The sequence below is a fragment of the Monodelphis domestica genome, chromosome 1 (assembly GCF_027887165.1).
Source record: "Monodelphis domestica isolate mMonDom1 chromosome 1, mMonDom1.pri, whole genome shotgun sequence".
NCBI classification, from domain to species: Eukaryota; Metazoa; Chordata; class Mammalia; order Didelphimorphia; family Didelphidae; genus Monodelphis; species Monodelphis domestica.
Genome location: NC_077227.1, coordinates 612,456,636 through 612,476,104, shown reverse-complemented (window position 1 = coordinate 612,476,104; position 19,469 = coordinate 612,456,636). Strand labels below are relative to the sequence as shown.

General features: G+C 37.4%; 1 protein-coding gene across 2 annotated transcripts in view; it reads left to right on the top strand.

Annotated features, from left to right (window-relative positions):
- SLC24A3 (solute carrier family 24 member 3) overlaps positions 1 to 19,469 on the top strand; it is a 762,044-nt gene that overhangs the window by 402,779 nt on the left and 339,796 nt on the right. For both annotated transcript variants that reach the window (XM_007476642.3, XM_016427591.2), the window contains exon 3: positions 18,605 to 18,681. In XM_007476642.3, the coding sequence (XP_007476704.1) occupies positions 18,605 to 18,681 (77 nt within the window). The remainder of the gene's footprint in view (positions 1 to 18,604; positions 18,682 to 19,469) is intronic.

Below are 19,469 nucleotides of genomic sequence, written 5' to 3'. Positions count from 1 at the left end.
AGCTTTGTCAATGTTTATAAAGTGTGTGATATTTTTTTAAAGCCCTGACCTTCTTCCTCTCTGTTTGGTTGACATTGGAGATTACATGATGATACAAAATATTTGCCGCCCTATATTCTATAAGGAAAAAAAGACTCTTTAGAGTGGCTTCAACTCTGTTGACCTCTGCTTTGAATTTCAAACATCATTATCCTCAACAAATATATTTATGTGTACTTACATATATGTGTGTATCTTGCTTTAACTAAAGGTCCAGTATGACACATTTTGGTGGGTCATGAGAATACGTATGAATACTCAAGCTACTGTTTATAGACTGTAGGATAATAGATGTAGATTAGAGCTAGGGTTAGAGTTGAATACATACCATGTTACCAGTACATCCTTCTTGCCTGGAATGTACTCTCTCCTCATCTCTGTCTCATAGAATCTCTAGTTTCCTTCAAGGTTCAAATCATGTGCCACTAAATGAAGCCTTTCTTGATGCTTTCAGCTATAAGAGTTTCCTCCCAGAATCATATATCATATATATAAATATATGATGGTTGTTATATTAGATATATATGTTTAGTTTGCATATATCTTTGCATACATCGACCTCATTGGTAAGATCCTCAAGGAAAATGTCTCTTTTCTCTTTAGTCTTTAAAACCCAAGTACCTAGTACAGTTCCTGGTATATAGTAGGTGAAAATGATTATTGATTGATTGATCTAGTCCATTCTCATTTTATAAATTACCAAAACTAGGGAGAAGGGAATAGATTTATCTCAAAGTCACATGGGGAAATAAGTAACAGAGGTAGGCACTATGTTAAATTCAGGTACTAAGATACAAAAAACATACCTGTAGACCAACTATCTATTTTTTAAGGATGTGTTGATCATTTCAGTGTGACTGTCAATATTCTTTGAATTATCATGTCTAATGCAAGGTGACAGAATTTTAAGCTGGAAGGGACCTTAGAGAACATCTGGGGATTCAAATCCAGGTCATCTAAAACTAGAGTAGTGCTAAACTCTAAAGAACCTAGGTAATAAGTGCTCTCTCCCAAAATGCCAAAGCAATTTTTTTGTGTGCCCAGGATCTATGTGCTCATTTTAAAGTGTACAGAATAAATCAGAGCTATAATCATTATTCTTGGGAACTAGATAAAGGAATAATACAGAAAATTTGTGTTTTATTCACAATCTCTGGCCTGAAGAAAAGGGAGAAAAAAGATGTAAAAGTACTTAAGTACTTTGCAAATTATAATGCTCTGTACCCATTCAAAGCACAAGCCAAAAAATATTCTAACCTTATTTTACCCCATGGGGGCAATGAATGCAAACGTTGAATTTCAGCTGGTACTGAATGTATGATGCTTTAAGCTTGGACTTATTTTGTTGTCCCAGCAGAATAACACATGTTGGCTGGAGAATAAGACCTGTGCCTACACAAGAGAACTGATGGCTCAAGCCTATTGGAATCTTTTTTTTCCATATCTTTTCCCATTTTCAATTCCATTCCAACTTTCAAGGCACTGTGGTATAAAGGAAAGGACCCTGGATTTGGAAAGAGAAAACCTAGGTTGGAATACTAGTCGTGTATACTCACTACTTTACTAGGAGGGACTTGTATTGGATAATTTATTTAGGTAAGTCCTCTGGGTCTCAGTTTTCTCATAAAGATATTAGACAAGATGATCCTTGAAGTCTCTTCTTCTTCTAAATCTTTCTCCTATTTGCATGATCCTTCTCTTATTTTGTACCTCCCTATCCAATGTTAACTTTGATTCTATACTCTGGGCATTTTCATTTTTTGCCTTTCTCTTCCTTCCTCCCTCCTTCCCTTCCTCCCTCTTTTCCTTTTTTCCTTCCTTCCTTTATTTCTCTTTCTTCCTTTCTCTATCTTTATTTCACTCTTCCTTCCTTCTTTCCTTTCTTTCCTTTCTTTCTTTCTTTCTTTCTTTCTTTCTTTCTTTCTTTCTTTCTTTCTTTCTTTCTTTCTTTCTTTCTTTCTTTCTTTCTTTCTTTCTTTCTTCTTTCTTCCTCCCTCCCTCCCTCCCTCCCTCCTTCCCTCCCTCCCTCCCTCCCTCCCTCCCTCCCTCCCTCCCTCCCTCCCTCCCTTCCTTCCTTCCTTCCTTCCTTCCTTCCTTCCTTCCTTCCTTCCTTCCTTCCTTCCTTCCTTCCTTCCTTCCTTCCTTCCTTCCTTCCTTTCTGCCTATAGAGCCCAAAGCGCAGCTAGGTGGCACAGTGGATAAAGATCATATCCTGGAGTTAGAAGGGATCATCTTCCTGAGTTCAAATCTGGACCTAATCACCTACTAGCTGTTTGATCCTGGTCAAGTCATTTAACTGTTTCCTTCAGTTCCCTCATCTATAAAATGAGCTAGAGAAGGAAATGGCAAAACCACTCTAGTATCTTTGCCAAGAAACCTCCAAAGGGAGACATTACAACTCAGATATGACTAAAAAACAACTCAATAACACAGCACGAAGGGAAGTGGAGATCATAGCCCTGGGTTATAGGTTATAGGAACTTTGAGCTAGAAGGGGCTTAAAAGATTATCTACTTGTGATAGTGACTTGCCCAAAGTTCCCTAGCTAGTAAGTGACCAAGGCAGGGTTTGAACTTGAGTCTTCCTGATTTGGAGCACAGGGACTTCTATGGTATCCCTCCTAGATGTCTTTTAACTCTGGAAGTAATAAGAGCAATATCTGCCAACACACTGCCTTTGGGGGGAAATCCCCAGCTCATTTTCCTTAGCATATCTCTCACCTCCTGTACCATTGCTTTCACTGTTAAGTGATATTATCAGTCATTGTGCAAAGCCTATTTTGACAGAGAGGGAAAGAGGAAACTGGCTTCCAAAAGCTTACAGCAAAATGTACCCTAACACACGCCTCTCCAGTGACAATTCAACTAACGATTTGGGGCCTTGAGTGAATCATGTTAATATATGATTCTTTGGTCATTGTCAAATGCAGAGGAGACAAATGGCTTTGTCTTCCCTTAGATGATGGTCTTTTATTATTCATACGACTGCTTGTATTTATTCACCAAAGTTCCCCAAATGTAGCTCTCTCTGGGGTGCGACTCAGCACAGTCATGGAGTGTCTCTAAATGGGAAAGGGGGGAGGAGGAGGGAGTAATTACATTTAAACTCTGGGGCTAACAAGTGCTGAAATGCTTCTGGTGAGGATGTAATGGGCCTTCTGCCATCTGTGCTCTCAGGTGATTAGAAAACTGTATTCAGAAAATGAAGAAGCCAAGTCCCATCTAATTTCTTCTCACCTCTAGTTGGCAGTAGAATTTAAATAACATGGGACTCTTCTATGCCATCCACTTCTTTGGAAGATGCTGTATAAGCCTTGGCATTGCCTTTCCTTGGGCCAAGGGTATGAAGAAGGCCAGGCCTGGGCAAGAATCATAAAGGGGAAATTTCTATTTAGCCATTCCCTTCACTTTCCTTTCTCTTATCCCCCCCCCCCATTTCAATATCCCATCATAGTGGATAGAGTTACAGAGTCAGGAAGATGAGGTTTGACTCCCTACCAGTGCCACATGTTGGTTATATGGCCTTGGTAAAGTCATTAGTACTCTTACTACCCCCCAGGTAACATTAAGGAACATCAGGGGTAGAAAAAGTCCTGGTCTTTCTTAGTTATGAGAATCTTTATAGATCAGATTTTCCCTATAAAAATTATACTGCAAATCTAGTCCCTTGTTCCATTCTTAACTTTCAGTATCCTCCCCTTTTACATTCCTTTATCCAAAAGTTACCCTCCCAGCTAGGTGATGCAGGCTAGTTGGAGAGTCAAGAAGACTGGAGGTCAAAAATAACTTTGGCTATATCCCAGCTATGTCATCCTGGGCAAGTGACTGACCTTCTATCTCCCTCAGTTTCTTCATCTGTAAAATAGGGATAATAATAATAATTCCCAGCATTGTGAGGATCAAATGGATAACATTTCTAATGCTCTTGGCAAATTAATGTGCTATATAAATTCTAGTTATTATTTTTTATTTATATTTATGTATATTTATATATTTTTTCTTAAATCCTTACCTTCTGTCTTGGAATTAATATTAAGTGTCAGTTCTAAAGAAGATAAGCAATAAGGGCTAGGCAGTTGGGATTAAAAACTTGCCCAGGGTCACACAGCTAAGAAATATCTGAGGGCACATTTGAACCCAAGTCCTCCTGACTACAGGCCTGGTGGTCTATCTACTAAGGCTCCTTGCTACCCCATTACCATTATTATTCCATAACAAATACATTCATACTTACCTGTTACTTTGGGGAAAGAATATGTTGGGGGGGGGTAGTTTGCTTCATTAGGGAAGACATTGATTGGATGGGCATGCTTTCCTGCCAAATTAACCTAATTTGACGACATCCCCACCAACTACCTGTATGTCAAGAAAGTCCTTCAGTGCAGTGATGCTTATAGCTTTTCTCTTCTCACCTTCCTCCCCATCCTCATCCATGAATAATAGTGACCTTATGAGATGATCAGTCCTATAATTTCATAAAGCAAAGAGGAGTGGATAATCTACTTTGGTTCTAGACCAGACTCTGAAGAGGAAAGATGAGCCTCTGAGATAGAACCAAGTGTCCATGAGGCTAAACTTCACTTTCCTTGTTTGGGGAAAGGTGGAAAACAGAAGAGATAAGTCTTGGAGCCTAAAGACAGAGAAATGTATCAAACAGTGGGTAGGAGAAGAGGGAGAGGAGAGAGAAAAACATGGCGGTGGATGAAGGGAAAATAGAATTTGGAGAAAGGACTTCTTACAGTGTGGATCTGAGAGCCTTCTCTATCAAAGTGGCAAAAGGTACCTGCAGCTTTATTTCTGTTCTGGCTCAAGTCTGACCCTGGCTGTGGGCTCTATGATTCTGTACTAATTTCTTTGTACTTTGCATTAGCACATCAAAGGGAAAAGAAATGGATAGACCTCTCCTCAAAGTGTTTAAAACTCTGCCAGGGACGTTAACTCAGCTGGCTTTGCTCTAGAGAATAAAATTGTCACCCAAAAGGCATTAGGCTTATTGAATAAACAAACTATAAATATAAAAATCTAAATAAAATTGCTGAAATCAACATAAAAATGAGGGCTTAATCAATGTACATTCTACTTTTTTCTAAGCCCTAGTCTTGGTTCAAATTGATTTCTGTATTTTTGTGCTTTCTGATTATAGATTCCTTCTGAGTTCTGTGGGGGAGTTCCCCAAAGCTTCCTCTTCATTCACTGATCAGTAGAGTCTGGGCTAACCTTTTCAGAATACCTTTGAACTCAAAGGGGAAAATGTCACTCAACAAACCTTTTATTTAATGCTTACCATGAGCCAGGCGCTGTAATAAGGGCTGAGATATAAAGAAAGACGAAAAAGGGTTCCTTACACTCAAAGAATGCACATTCTTGAGGGACAGGGGGATATGAAAAAAGTCTGTATAAATTATACACAGAGTAGATAGAAAATCATCTCAGAGAAAAAGCACTACAGGGGAAGGAAAGGGCACTACAGAAGGGAGACAGGCCCAAGAAAGGAAAGGCAGTAGAATCATATTATTTTTCTATCTTTCCTTATTCCTTCTCCATTTGGTCATCCAAATTAGAAAGCTCTTCCTACAGTGTGGACCTAAATGTTTAAAAAGCTATACTGGCATGCATGTTTTGATGGAAAAATACATATTTGCCTTGGTTTATTTATTAGATGTCTCTAAAAAGTTGCATATAAATTGAAAATCTATAAATAAACTCGTATTTCAAATTCTTTTTCTGAAGAGGGTAATCATTTCTTAATCACTATGTCTTAAATATTTGCATTTTAAGGTTCATTTAAAATGAAGTATATTTATGTAGGGAGACATCTAGGTGGCACAGGGGGATAGAGTGTGGAACCTGGCATCAGGAGTCTAAATCCAAAACTCAACTTTATCATATACTTACTAGCTTTCTGATCTTGGGTAACTCACTTAACCCTGTTTGCCTCAGTTTCATGTAAAATAAGCTGAAGAAGAAAATAGCAAGCCATTTTGCCAAAAACAAACAAAAACCCTAAATGGAATCATGAAGAGTCAGAAGCAAGTGAAATGACTCAACAACAAATATACTTATATAGGGCATATACAAGACCTACGTAGTTGCTGTTCTACTTGGGTGGGTCCCAGACCTCTGCTCTTCCATGCCAATGTATCATGTCAGGCTGAATTTTCCTCATTTCTAAATATATCCTCAATTTTTCCCCTTGACTATGTCTTTCTTCAGCAAGCATGTCTATCCTAAAAACATTCTAGAGTGCCTAAAATCAACTCTTCTCTGGGAAGCAGAGGTCATTATTCCATTGGAATAATATTTGGAATAATAATTGGAAGCAGATATTATTCCATTTGAAGAGTGAAGAAAAGACATATGGGGTTGCTTTGTGAACATCACAGACTTTATACTGATAGGCCCCTGAAAAGTCAAATATCTATTAAGGAAATACAGATTAAAGATGTCCTAATCACTAGCAAAGCTTTGGAGAGAAAGGATGTAGAAAGAGGAAATAAAAGATGTTTGTTTTATTTTAATTGAAAAAACCATCTTCCTCTTGGCATTTTTTTCAAAATAAAATTTTATTGATACTTTTGGTTTTTAAATCATCAAAATTTCTTCTAGCATCTCAACTTCTTCCTTCTCAGAGAACCATTACCCACAAGAAATAATATTTTTAAAGAAAAAAAAGGGGGGGGATTAGCAAAAACAATCAGTATGTCCAAAAAGCCTGGAAATACTTGTAATCTACTATATCCGTGGACCTCCCACCTCTTCAAAAAGGTGGGAGTGACTTCTCATGTCTCTTCTTTGGAGCCATGCTTGTTCTTTATAATTTTGCAAGCTTCATTTTTGATTATTTTGTGGTTGTTCTTTCTGTTTACTTTGCTGTAGTCGTTGTGTATATTATTTTCTTGGCTCTGCTTACTTCACTCTCCATCATTTCATGTGAATCTTTCCATTCTGAATCATCATATTCATCCTTTCTTACAACACAGTATTATTCCACTATATTCATGTGCCACAAATTATTTAGCCACTCCCAAAGTGATAGATGTTTTACTTTGTTTCCAATCCTTTGCTCTCACAAAAGTGTGCTATAAATATGATGCTGCATATGGGAATTTCTTATCAATAGCCCCCTGAAAATGTAAGCCTTGTAATGTAATTCCTGGGTCAAGTGGTATGACATTTTGGTCACTTTGTTTGCATAATTTAAAATTTATTTCCAAAAATAAAATAAAATAAAAATAAATTGATTTCCAAAGAATTTGTACTAATTCACAGCTCCACCAACAATGCACTGAAGCAGAACCGTTTTAAAACTGATTATTCCCTTCTTTGATCATCTTTGCCAATTTAAAGAAGATGAGCAAAATCAGGGCTATTTTGATTTCATCAGAGATTTGAAGCATTCTTTCATTTGGTTTTAATGGATTGCAATTCATTTGAGAATTGTTTAATCATATCGTTTGACCACTTATCAATTGGGTCACACACATACATTCACATATGTTTATGTGTGTATATGCATACATATGCATAAGTATCTATATGTCCATATACATATGTTTGTTGTTTATGAATTGCAACCAAAACCTTATGAGAGAAATTTAATAACCCTCTATCTTTTTAATTCAATTCTTTTTAAGCCCTCGATGCTGTGTATTGGTTCCAAGGCAGAAGAACATAGGGGCTAAGCACTTATCCAGGGTCACATAGCTAGGACATCTGATGCCAAATTTGAACCCAGAACTTTTTGTTTCAAGGCATGAATCTCAGTCCACTGAACCACCTAGCTGCCCCTTTTTAAACTCAACTTAACAAATCAATATTAAACCATATAATGTGCCAAGAAATGTGCTGGGAGCCAGGGCTATAATGTCTGACCAAATTTTTCCAAAGCTCCACCCACCCAAGATGCTAGATATCTGGCACATAGTAAAGACTTAGTGAATACTGACTGACTGACTGACTGACTGACTGAGTTGAACTCTACTCCATTTGGGAAGGTTATTAGAACACTTTATTGCCCTAGTTCTGCTTCCTACCATAGGATCAGTCTATTACTTTTTCTAATAATGTATTTTTTAAAATACTGTCTCATGCTACTTCTTCAACATAAGCACATAATACACACACACACACACTGGACCCAATCAGCATTGGGTTAAGCATTATTTTTAAGCACTGTGTGAACTGGAATGAAGGAGGCAGAAGGTCAAGATAATTCAAGTCCAATGTGGGCATAGCACAATCAATGATATGACCAAGACAACAAGAGAATTAATTATAGAGGACAGTATAGAGAAAAACTGTTTCACCAAGTTAGTCAACATCGGAAAGAGAAAGCACGTTTACCCAGTACAGCAGTGTTAGGAATAAGACAAATAGACGTTATAGAAAGGTGGTGATAAGGCAAAAGACAGAAGGAATGATGAACTGTTATGATCAAACAAGAAAATTGTAGAGTTTATGAATGGGGAAGTAAAACAATTCTGGATGATGACAAGATTAAGGGTAGTGGAGGGGAAGAGTAGGTCATGAGAAATTAATTGAGGCAGTACATATATATGCATATATATGTGTATATATATATATGTTGATGACTTCTAATATGAGTGCAGAAGGGGTGATAGAAAGAAAGTCTGCAAGTCAAGCACTAAACCTATTGAGGAGAGGAGGAGATTGTCCTGGGGGTCAACAGATAATTACTACCAGAATCTGGATTGAGTAATAAATTTGAAAAGTGTAAAATTTAGAAGAAGGGAAGTGAAGAAGAAGAAGTGAAGAACTGGAGATAATAATGAGAAGTAAAGAGTATTCTGACTCCCTTATCATGACTGTGAGTTAAAGGGCATGAGAAAAAGTATAGCCAGTTTTAGAAAGGGATTCATTTGAAGGGAACCAGGTCTTAGTCAGTGCTGAAAATTTGGAAGAGAAAAGAATTTTAAGAGATGAAAGTAAGTTTGCTAATTATAGAGGATGTGTTCCCTTAGGCACAATTAAAAGTCTAGGCAGGTAAGAAGGCTGACATGGGGTAGGAGACAATTAGGTTGAAGGGGTTAGTAGTAACAGAGTAGGTGGAAGATAATGAGGAAGGGGCAGTTCTATGAGAACAATTAAGAATGAGCCTAGACAAAGATCAGAGAGGGGTCTGTTATGGGCAAGCAGATGAAGAGACTGCACAGGGATCCAGCTATTGAGGGGTAAGGTTGATGATGGTAGATGGTGATGGTAGATGGTGAAGTCTTGTCCCTGGATGGAATCAGTCAGTCAACAAGCATTTATTAAATGCCTATTTTGTGGGCATGTATGTAGAGATCTATGGGGTATTTAGGGAGGACTGGCACTGTTGGTATAAGGTCTTACCAAACCCTTTTCAGAGACATGTTTTCGCTTTTGGTGTTCACCTTTCACCAAACTCTCACTTGTGGTTCCATGAAGCTGTGGCATGTATAGTGGTCTCTAGTTAAAAACAAAGGCTAAAGAAGATTGAAGGTAGCCCACAGGCTTCAAACCCACCAGTATCCTAAGGGAAAGTCTACCCCCAGTGTGTGAAAATTGACCTCAACAGAATGGGAAGAAGATAATAGTTTGTTCCAACCAGCCATGTATGCACCATGGAGTACTTAGAGCTAGACCAGACTTTAAAGAGACCAAGATCATCTATTACATCTGGAGCCATCAAGAGTCATCCTCACTTTTGTTTTGCCACTGGACTAAGATGACTATGGAAGAGAGAGTGGGTTGGATAGCTTTGTGCACCTCTATATCACTTAAATCTAATTCCCAGGAAAGCCATGTCATCCTGACTTTTGTCTTGCCCCTGGACTAGGATTAACTCAGGAAGAGAAAGTGAGATTGATGGCTTTATGTAATTCTGCCTCACTTAAATGCCACTCACAAGCACGTCAAGACATCACCCTGTGATGTTGCTGGTTCTCTTCAGAATGATGGACAATGATGAACAACATGTACCAGATACTGGGAATACAAAGAAAAGCAAAAGATAATCTGTGCCCTCAAGAAGTTTACAGTTTAATAGGAGTTACAGCATATAAGTAACTATATACAAACAAGGTATATGCAGAATATATTGGAAATAATCAACAGAAGGAAGACACTAACAGTAAGTGGGATTATTCTCTTTCACACCCCATAGACTTTCACATACATGCCTACATAATAGACATTTAATAAATGTTTGTTGACTGACTGATCCCATCCAGGGACAAGACTCCATCACCTATCAATACCAACCTAATATCTCAGAGATTTTTCCAGCTAAAGTCCCTGAGGGAGGACCTTGAACAGTCAATTCATTTGCCCTCCTAGAAAGGACCTCTCTCCAATCTTTGATACTTTCACCTCTGGAATGTACCATTTAAACATCAGGGTTGGGCTAGATAGCCTTTGCAGTTCCTCCTAGATATGAGCTTATGGTCTAGATAAAGTCTTGTTCCCTAGAAGGATTATACACTGAAAGCAGGAGGTTATATATTTATGTGGAGTCCTATCACCTTGCTATAGTGACAAGCTGAAAGTTTGTCCCTTCAAATAGGCAACATGGAAGCCTAAAAAGCCAAAAGATTTTAAGAAAGTTATATTTACATTAAATTAATCACAACATTTTAACATTTATAATTATTTTCCTTCCAGGGACTTGTGTGTATGTGTGTATCATCTCAAAACAGTACTTTATCTTTAGGATGGATGGTGCTATGGGTCTGTGAGATAAGTTTTCTTCCTCTTCTACCATTATTTGAAAAAAATTAGCTCTCTTTTTGAAGTTTCTCTATAGTTCATTCACTTCAACCACCAGATGCTTGCTCCTGAGCAAATTAGACTATAGGACTTGCCAAAATCCATAAACATTTTTTTTCTTCATGGAAAGAAATGGCAATTTTTGCCTTTTAGTTTCCTGCACAGTGAAGATCTATCATTTGGTATTTAAGATAAAAATGGAGAACAAAATAAGAGAGTGGAGTTAGGAAAATAAATCATGTTGCTTCAGAAAGATGAACAGATGAGAGATTTAAAAGATTCCAAAACTGCTTCTGTTTAAAAAAACAAAACACTTTTTGTCATATGCCCAACTCCTAATCTCTTCCTGTCCCTCTAACTTGATGTTCTGATAAAAAAAAAAAGATTCATCTTATGTTACAGAAAACACGGTAATAGATAGAATACCAGACTTGGAGGCAAGAAGATTTGGGTTCAGATCTGGCCTCACACCCTTACTAAACTGGGTAACCCTGGGCAAGTAACAATTTCTTTGAGGATCATTGTCCTTACAAGGGTTTAACTCAGGGATCTTCAAGTCCTTTCTAGCTATAAAGTCCATGATCTTATTTATTCCTGACAGAATAAATATTTGCCCCCCACTAGAAAATTTGGTTCCTTAATACCAAGGAAAATCTTATGGAGGGTAAATTATCCATCCTTAGGATTATACCTTAGGAACTGCCCTTGGTTTCAACTCTAGACTCTCACCATCGACTTAGATCTGGAGATATGTTTCCCAGTTTTCTGAGTGGGATATACAAAACCAGCCTTGGAGAGTAGTCCTTCAGATGTTGCTTGTGGTGGTCACTGAGTTAGTTCTCTGGATATTCCCAACCTTCAAACTAAGACATTGTTCAAGAATAGGATACTTCAGGCCCTAGAGAAAGTCAAATTAAAGGGCTTCATTCCACCCCCTCACTGATGCAAAGGGGACTCCCCTGGCAGACATGTAGGAGTCGAAAAGGTTTTACTGACCTTTCCAAACCTATTTATGAATCCCAGCTCATTTGGGAACCAGAGATGGATGTTGTATTATGCATAAAGTAGCAGCTATGTATAGAAGGAAAGCAGTTGGCCATGTTTCCCTCGGTGCTGCTAATGTTTGGGGGTTTTTAAGACTCATGCTCACTTCATTTTGGGTCTTCCATTCCAAAGTTAACTGCCAGTGGAATTATTAGTGTTACTAAGGCAGCTAGGAGATGTAGGGGATAAAGTGCTGGTCCTGGGGTCAGGAGAACCTGAGTTCAAATTCACCCTCAGATACTTACCAGCTAAGTGACCCTAGGAAAGTCATTTACCATCTCTTCACCTCCATTTCTTCATCTGTAAATGAGAAGAATGATAGCCGTTATTTAACAGTTATTAGGAGGGTCAAATAAGATAACATTTGTAAAATGTCTTGCATATATTGAACTCAAAAGAATTCTAAATTGAGCAACCCAAACATGAAATGAGCTATATCAGGAAGAAGTGAATTTCCCCTCACTGGAGAGCTTTTCTTAAAAAAGAAACAAACAAACAAACTCTTATCTTATGTCTTAAAATCAATAATTTGTATTGGTTCCAAGGCAGAAGAGGGGCAAAGGCTAGGCGATGGGGGTTAAGTGACTTGCCCAGGGTCACACAGCTAGGGAGGGTCTGGTGCTAGATTTGAACAGAACCTCCCTTCTCCAAGCCTGGCTCTCTATCCATTGAGCCACTTACCTGCCTCCTCATTGAAGGTCTTGAAGCCAAAACTGTATGACCATTGCTCAAGTATATTGGTGAAGAGATTCTGTCTGGGATATGAATTGGATTGGATGGCCAGTGATGTCTCATCTAACAGTGTGTTTTTGTGGCTTTTGTTCAAGTCAAATCTCTGCTGGAGGTAAGCTGCAGGACGGTGGGAAGTCACTTAACTTTTCAGGCAATCTCAGTATTAGAAGAGTTCTCAGAGGTCATATGGCTGAACTCATACCTACAAAGTCTTGCTACTATAATCTCTCTGGCAGGTGGTCATCCACTCTTTGCTCTGAGAATTCAGTGAAGGGTAACCATTACCTGCTGGTGTCGCTTCTTTTGCTTTTATAGACGCCTCATTCTTAGAAGGCTTTTCCCTTTCTAACAAGCCTAGATTTGCCACTCTGCTACTTTCACTCACCTAGTTGTGCCCTCCAGAGTCAAGTGGAACAAGTCTAATCATTTTGAAATGTGACTTTTCCTTCAGCTTCAGTTTCTTCACCTGGAATATAGGGGCAGTAATCCCACCTGCCTAACAGGGTTGAGATTCTTTATAGAGTTATCCTGAGGAACAAATAAGAAAGAGTGCTTTGTACACCCTAAAGGGCTAGAAATATGTTTGGTTTTCTTGTCATCCTGTTGGATGGAGTACAAGATAGATGCCACTGTATGCCGTATTCCTCTGGTTAGATCTGCTCATAATTTGTAGGGGACCAAAGTACTTTAAAATCTAAATGTCAGGCTGTTGGCAACCTAAAATCAAAGCAAAGAAACAATTGCATATGTACCCCAGGACTTATGAAAGAGACTTGAAAGAGAATTGAACCTTGGCTCTAAAGGGGATTTTTAATGTATCCAACTCTCTTTGCTAGTTGTCCTTTTGGGGGGGTTCTAGGACTCTGTGTTCCTGGCTAGGAATGTAGTCCGTGATTTGGGGCCCTAATCTAATGGCACTTAAGACTAAGTGAATGGGAGGACTGTCCATTAGTAGCTTGTCAACGTGAGCACAAATGATAGAAATGTGTTAAATCAACAGGATATTGAAATAATTGATTTTTAATGGTTTAAAATTTTTGTTTGTACTCATATCCACTTGAGTTAATGTCAATAAATGAAAGAAAGCATTAGTGAATGTATTAATTAATAGTGGTGTTGTGAATAAACATTTTTTTAGGTTAAGTAACAGAGCAAACTGTCACTCAGTGGAAATTTTGAGTGAGGCTAAGCCCTTTCTTGAAATGATTCTGCGTTTCATACCTGCTTACTAAATTAAAGTATAATTTCTCTCACTTCACTGTACTCAAATGGAGGAAGGGAAACTTTAGTAATTGAAAACAGAAATATAAGAAATATACATAATGATTAAATTTTCTGATGGTTATTTCAGGGTTAGAGCTGTTAATATGTCCCTTGGTTTTCTGTTTGATGTTTATATATCTAAATAATATAAAATGTCTCCTTCTTTGCTGATCTTAGTCACTTTGGTATAAAGAACTCCTGGTCTCAAAAACAAAAACCATCCATGTTATTTACTTAGAAAACAAACTAGGGAGGCAGGATCTCTCAATTCTTTTGGATGCTTACATGCTGCCTACTCTACAAAATGAGAGTATTATTACTTTTGGTCCTGGGAGGCTCAAGGAATCGAGAATTTTTATAGAAGTTTCAAACTAGGATTTCCTTGTTGAATATTGTAGTTGTTGAGGAATTTCAGTCTCTTGTGTTATATAATTCCAATGAAATTGGCATGCCAAGGATAAGTTCAGAGGGAGGAAAACAGAGAATTTGATGAACTAGCCATTACTAATACCATCTAATTGTAATTTATTGAGTCCCTGAAAGTACCATTAAGAGGAGGAAAATGAAGAAGGAAAAATAAGAAAGAGGAGGAGAGGCGGAGGTGAAGAGAAGAAGGAGGACGAGGAAGATGAAGAAGAAGAAAAGAAGGGAGAGAGAGGGGGGAAGAGATGGAGGGTGTGAGGAGAGGTAGGGGAGGGAGAGAGAGAGAGAGAGAGAGAGAGAGAGAGAGAGAGAGAGAGAGAGAGAGAGAGAGAGAGAGCTAGCAATTTAAGGTTTACAGAGCACTTTACAAGTTCTTTCTCATTTTATCCCCACAACTCTGGAAAATTAATACTCTTATAATTCTCCTTTTTTACAGATGAAGAAACAGAGGCAGATAGAGGTTAAGTAAATTTACCAGGATCACTCAATTAGCTAGGGTAAATGTTTAAAAATACTTGGTACAGTAGAAAGATTTTCATAAATGCTATAAACAGATGATTAAATATTATGACTAGTTTTGGTTTTGTTGTGTAATGAGATGTTAATAATAATTAATATTCATGTAATTCCTTAAAGTACCTTTTACATATAGTCTCATTTGAACCTTGCTATTGCATAGCAATATGTGACATAAATATCTACAATTCTGATTACACCTAATAGGTTATCAGAGAAAGAATTTTAAACCAAGTTTATCATTATTATTATTATTATTATCCTAAACCCAACATTTTAAGTTCTGTGCTAGATTATGAACAGCTAGCTAAATGGTGCAGTGGATAGAGCTTGGAGCCTGGAGTTGGGAAGACCTGAGTTCAAAAGTGACTTTAGATACTTGGACAAATGACTTAACCTGTTTTCCTCAATTGTAAAATGGGGATAATAATAGCACCTACTCCCAAGGCTTTTGTGAGATCAAATGAGATAATATTTGTAATGCACCACATATAGTGCCTGGCACAGAGCAGATACTTAATAAATTCTTGTTTCCTTCCCCTTCTCTGTGATGCAGAACCTTCCTAGATTGTGATATTGGGGCAACCTTGTGCAGGCTAAGAATGTAAATGATTAATATTTTCCTCTGAAATCTCTCAAAAATTAGTTTTCATGATTTGTAATTATGGTTATTTCAACACCAATCTTACCCTATGCAAGACTATAAACTCCTCCAGGATAAGAACTTACTTATCTTAGTATTCTCCATAAGACAAGATACATGTTTTCTTCAATTCAATTGAATAACTCTGGCAACCCATAAAGGATAATTATACTTCTTGGTAGACTTTTCCCTACCAGAATCAAACAGTATCTTGTTCCCTAAAGGCTCTTGGAGAGCAAAATTGATAACTCCCGCCCCCCTCCCCCAGTTAGAAAGGTGACAGAACTCAGTAGAGGGAGAAGTATAATGAGTTCCCTGCTGGTGCTTTGCCCCCTGTATATTTTCCTTCCTTTCTCTAAATTCCCATTGTGCTCCCTAATACTTTATAATTTCACATATATATATAAACTCCCTCAGTAGTCTTGACATCCAGCGATAGCTTCTGCTGATAGTGATACTCTGTTCTTTGAGGTTGTCCAGGATTTTCCCAACCTCAACAATTCCAATATTCTAAGCCTTTTCTCCTCTCATATTTAAGCCTAAACCTGGAGTATATTACCTTGATGAATATGTTGATTTCAATTATTCTGAATTAACATGCTTCAAAATACTCTTGGGAAAGAAGTATAGTCCATTCCCTAGAATTCTCCTTTGGAGTTGGGGAGCAGGTACAGAAGAGATCATCATTAGGAGTAGAAATGACTGAAAGAAAAGAGGTAGGGACAGTTTGGCTTCTGACTAGAGGCAGCTAACTGGGGGAGTGAATAGAACCCTGGACTTGTTTTGAGAATCTAATGATATAGCAGAAGTAAAGTGCTATGTGAACTTAAATGTGCTAGCTATTATTCTTATGATTACTGTTTAGAGATTCAAAGACTGTGAAAATAGGATCATATTAGTGCTGTGGAATTCAGACCTCAGGAATTTTGTCAAATTTATAAGAATGAGCCATTCCCCAATTGATAAATGGTCAAAAGATATGAACAGACAGTTTTGGGATAAAGAAATCAAAGCTATATGTAGCCATATGAAAAATGCTCTAAATATGGATGAGAAAATGTAAATTAAAACCACTCTAAGATATCAAATTGGCTAAAATAATAAAAGAGCAAAATGATAAATGTTGGAGGAGATGTGGGAAGATAAAGATACTAGTACACTATTGGTGGTCCAACCATTTTGTAGAGCAATGTGGAAAAAGTTTTCAATGGGTAAGGGCAGATTTCAGAATTAAAGACTCTTAGATGTTGGTAAAACCATACTGATAGTAGGCAATTTAGAAGTTACTGTTTCTGAAATAAGGATGGCACAGTGGATAGAGAACTTGACTTAGAGTCATGAATTATTGAATTCAAGTCTTGCCTCACACACACATAGGCTAGATGATCCTGGGAAGAAGGCAACTTGCCTTCTCAATGTCATGGTTGGCTCACAAAGACTATAAATTACAGTAAAGATGCTTATGGGCATTGATGGAGGGGCTCTATTGTCAAATTGAAATCTGGAGACCCTAAGTCGGCCTCTTTCCCCTAAGAACACATGCCAAGGAAAATCCCAGACTCACCTATTTCAGACAGAACAATAAACCTTAAGTTAGAACTAAATAGTAGTTTCTCCCATTGCATCAAAGTCCTCTCCAAGGTAACCCAACCCTTTGCTGGGCCCTTCCCTTTTGTAATGTTGAAAAATTAATAATACACCAAATGTAATATTTAGAAATTGGTTTGGAAATATAATATTAGTTATAAAAATTGTCATGGTCTCCATTTATGAAATAATTAACCCTTAAGTCACCAGGATGATAGTAGCTTTTAACAATTTAATTTTAATGTGAATAATATGAATAAGAAAGAAATAAGGAGAGAAGGAAATTTAAAAAAAAATTTCCTCCTAGCCTAGCACCCTAATCTTACCAGTCCACAAGAGTATCTTCCACCTGAGGCACTACCACAGAATGACAGAAAGACCCCAGCCAAAAATCTGTTGAATTCAGTTGCTCAACTACTAGTTACTAGTAATAATACCACATAGTAGTTAGAGAGCCAACCTTGGAATCAAGAAGATCTGGGTGAAAATTTTTCCTTGGATAATCATTAGCTGAAAGACCATAGATCATTTAACTTCTCAGGGCCCTCTGACAATTCTTTAAAACAGAGGAGTTACTAAATTGTGTTGGTGGAGAAGGTTTAAACAATGGAAATTCCCCACAACATTTATGTCACAGATCTAGGAACTCTCCCTCTAAAAGCAAGAGAGAAAATGAAGTCAGAAGGGAGGAAGGGAGGGAGGTAGAAAAGAAGGAAGGAAGGAAGGAAAGAAGGAAGGAAGGAAGGAAGGAAGGAAGGAAGGAAGGAAGGAAGGAAGGAAGGAAGGAAGGAAGGAAGGAAGGAAGGAACGAAGGAACAAAGGAACGAAGGAAAGAACGAAGGAATGAAGGAACATGGCCTTCATAGAGGCAAAGTGAAGTGAGCAGGAACACTATAGTCAATATTGTAGAAAAAAATTCTGAAAAACTTAGGGAAAAAAACATTTATTAAGCTTATATGCCAGGAACTCTGCAAAGCATTTACAAATACTATTACACTGTGATCCTCACAACAGTTCTGAGAGGTGGATGCTACTATCCTCATTTTGCAGCTGAGTTAGGCAGAAGTTAAATAACTTATATAAGATTTAAATTAATGTCCAATACTTCAAGTATTATTTTTATAAAGTTTATTATCTGACAAAACAGAACCACATGACTAAGTTTTTCTACCTGCTCAAAAATCACTGCTCCACCAAAGGCAGAACAGGAAGGAAAGAGCACCAGATACAGAACTATATCCAATTTATATCCTATTTTCTCTAGTACATAAAGACAGGAAGTGAGTAGGGTGCTGGGAATCATAGTTTTTTAGGGTAACAGATTCTAATTACACACTTGTTTAGGGTCACATAGGTAGAAAGTGTCTGAGACTGGATTTGGACTTTTCTTGACTCTCAACCCAACTCTGTGCTACCTAAGTGCCACTAAAATAACTCCTTAGCTATTTTACCAATATTAATCTTTACATTTAATATAAAATTGTAATTATCATTAAAAAGTATTAATTGCCTATGTACCTTTATATTCAACAGCTTCCATTCTTTAACTATAGTATTTAATGCTGAAAAAGTTTAAATATTGATTTTTCTTTTGTTCTTCATTTTCTAGCTCTCCATGAATTCCCAAATGACATCTTTACAAATGAAAAACGACGACAAGGAGCTGTGGTTTTACATGTCCTCTGTGTAAGTAGCTTCCTCTCAACATTTTATTTCTTGGATCTGCAAGAAGCAATGAAATATTTTTAGAGTGACTCTCTCTGTGCTATTACACTCACACAGGCATCTAATGTAACATAGTTGTCACAGCTCTGTAGGAGATAGCACCTAAGGCATATCATGAAATTAATAGCATGCTTATCAGGTTTATGGGTGACTTGAAGCTTGAAAAGGTTACCTAATACACCAGATGATAAAAATGGAATCCCTAAAGATACTCACAGCATGAAACAATGAGGTAAATCTAAGAAGATACATTTAGTAAATAAATGTAAAATTTTGTACTTAGGCTCAAAAGCTCAATTGCATAAATTTAAGAGGAGGAAGATGTGACATAAAGAAGTTTGTTCCTCAGTTGATACATGGGGAACAATGTCAACAGACTTGTCAAGAGAAAAAAAAATTCAAGATATCTGTAGCCATTTGTAAAAAAAATGCTCTAAATTACTAATAATTAGAAAGATGCAAATTAAAGCATCTCTGAGATTCCATCTTTTGTCCATCAGCTCAGCAAAACTGACAAAAATAAAAATGACAAATGTTGGTAGGGTAAAATAGGTATATAGATGTAAAATAGATGGATCTGCAAATGATTCCAGTCACTCCAGAAGCAATTCTGCTTCCCCAAAAACTACTTCCCCAAAATTACTAAACTGCTGATGCTCTTTGTTGCAGAAAAACCACTACTAGTCCAGTACCCCAAAAAGATCAAAGAAGAGGGAAAGGTCCTATATGTACAAAACTACTTATAGCAT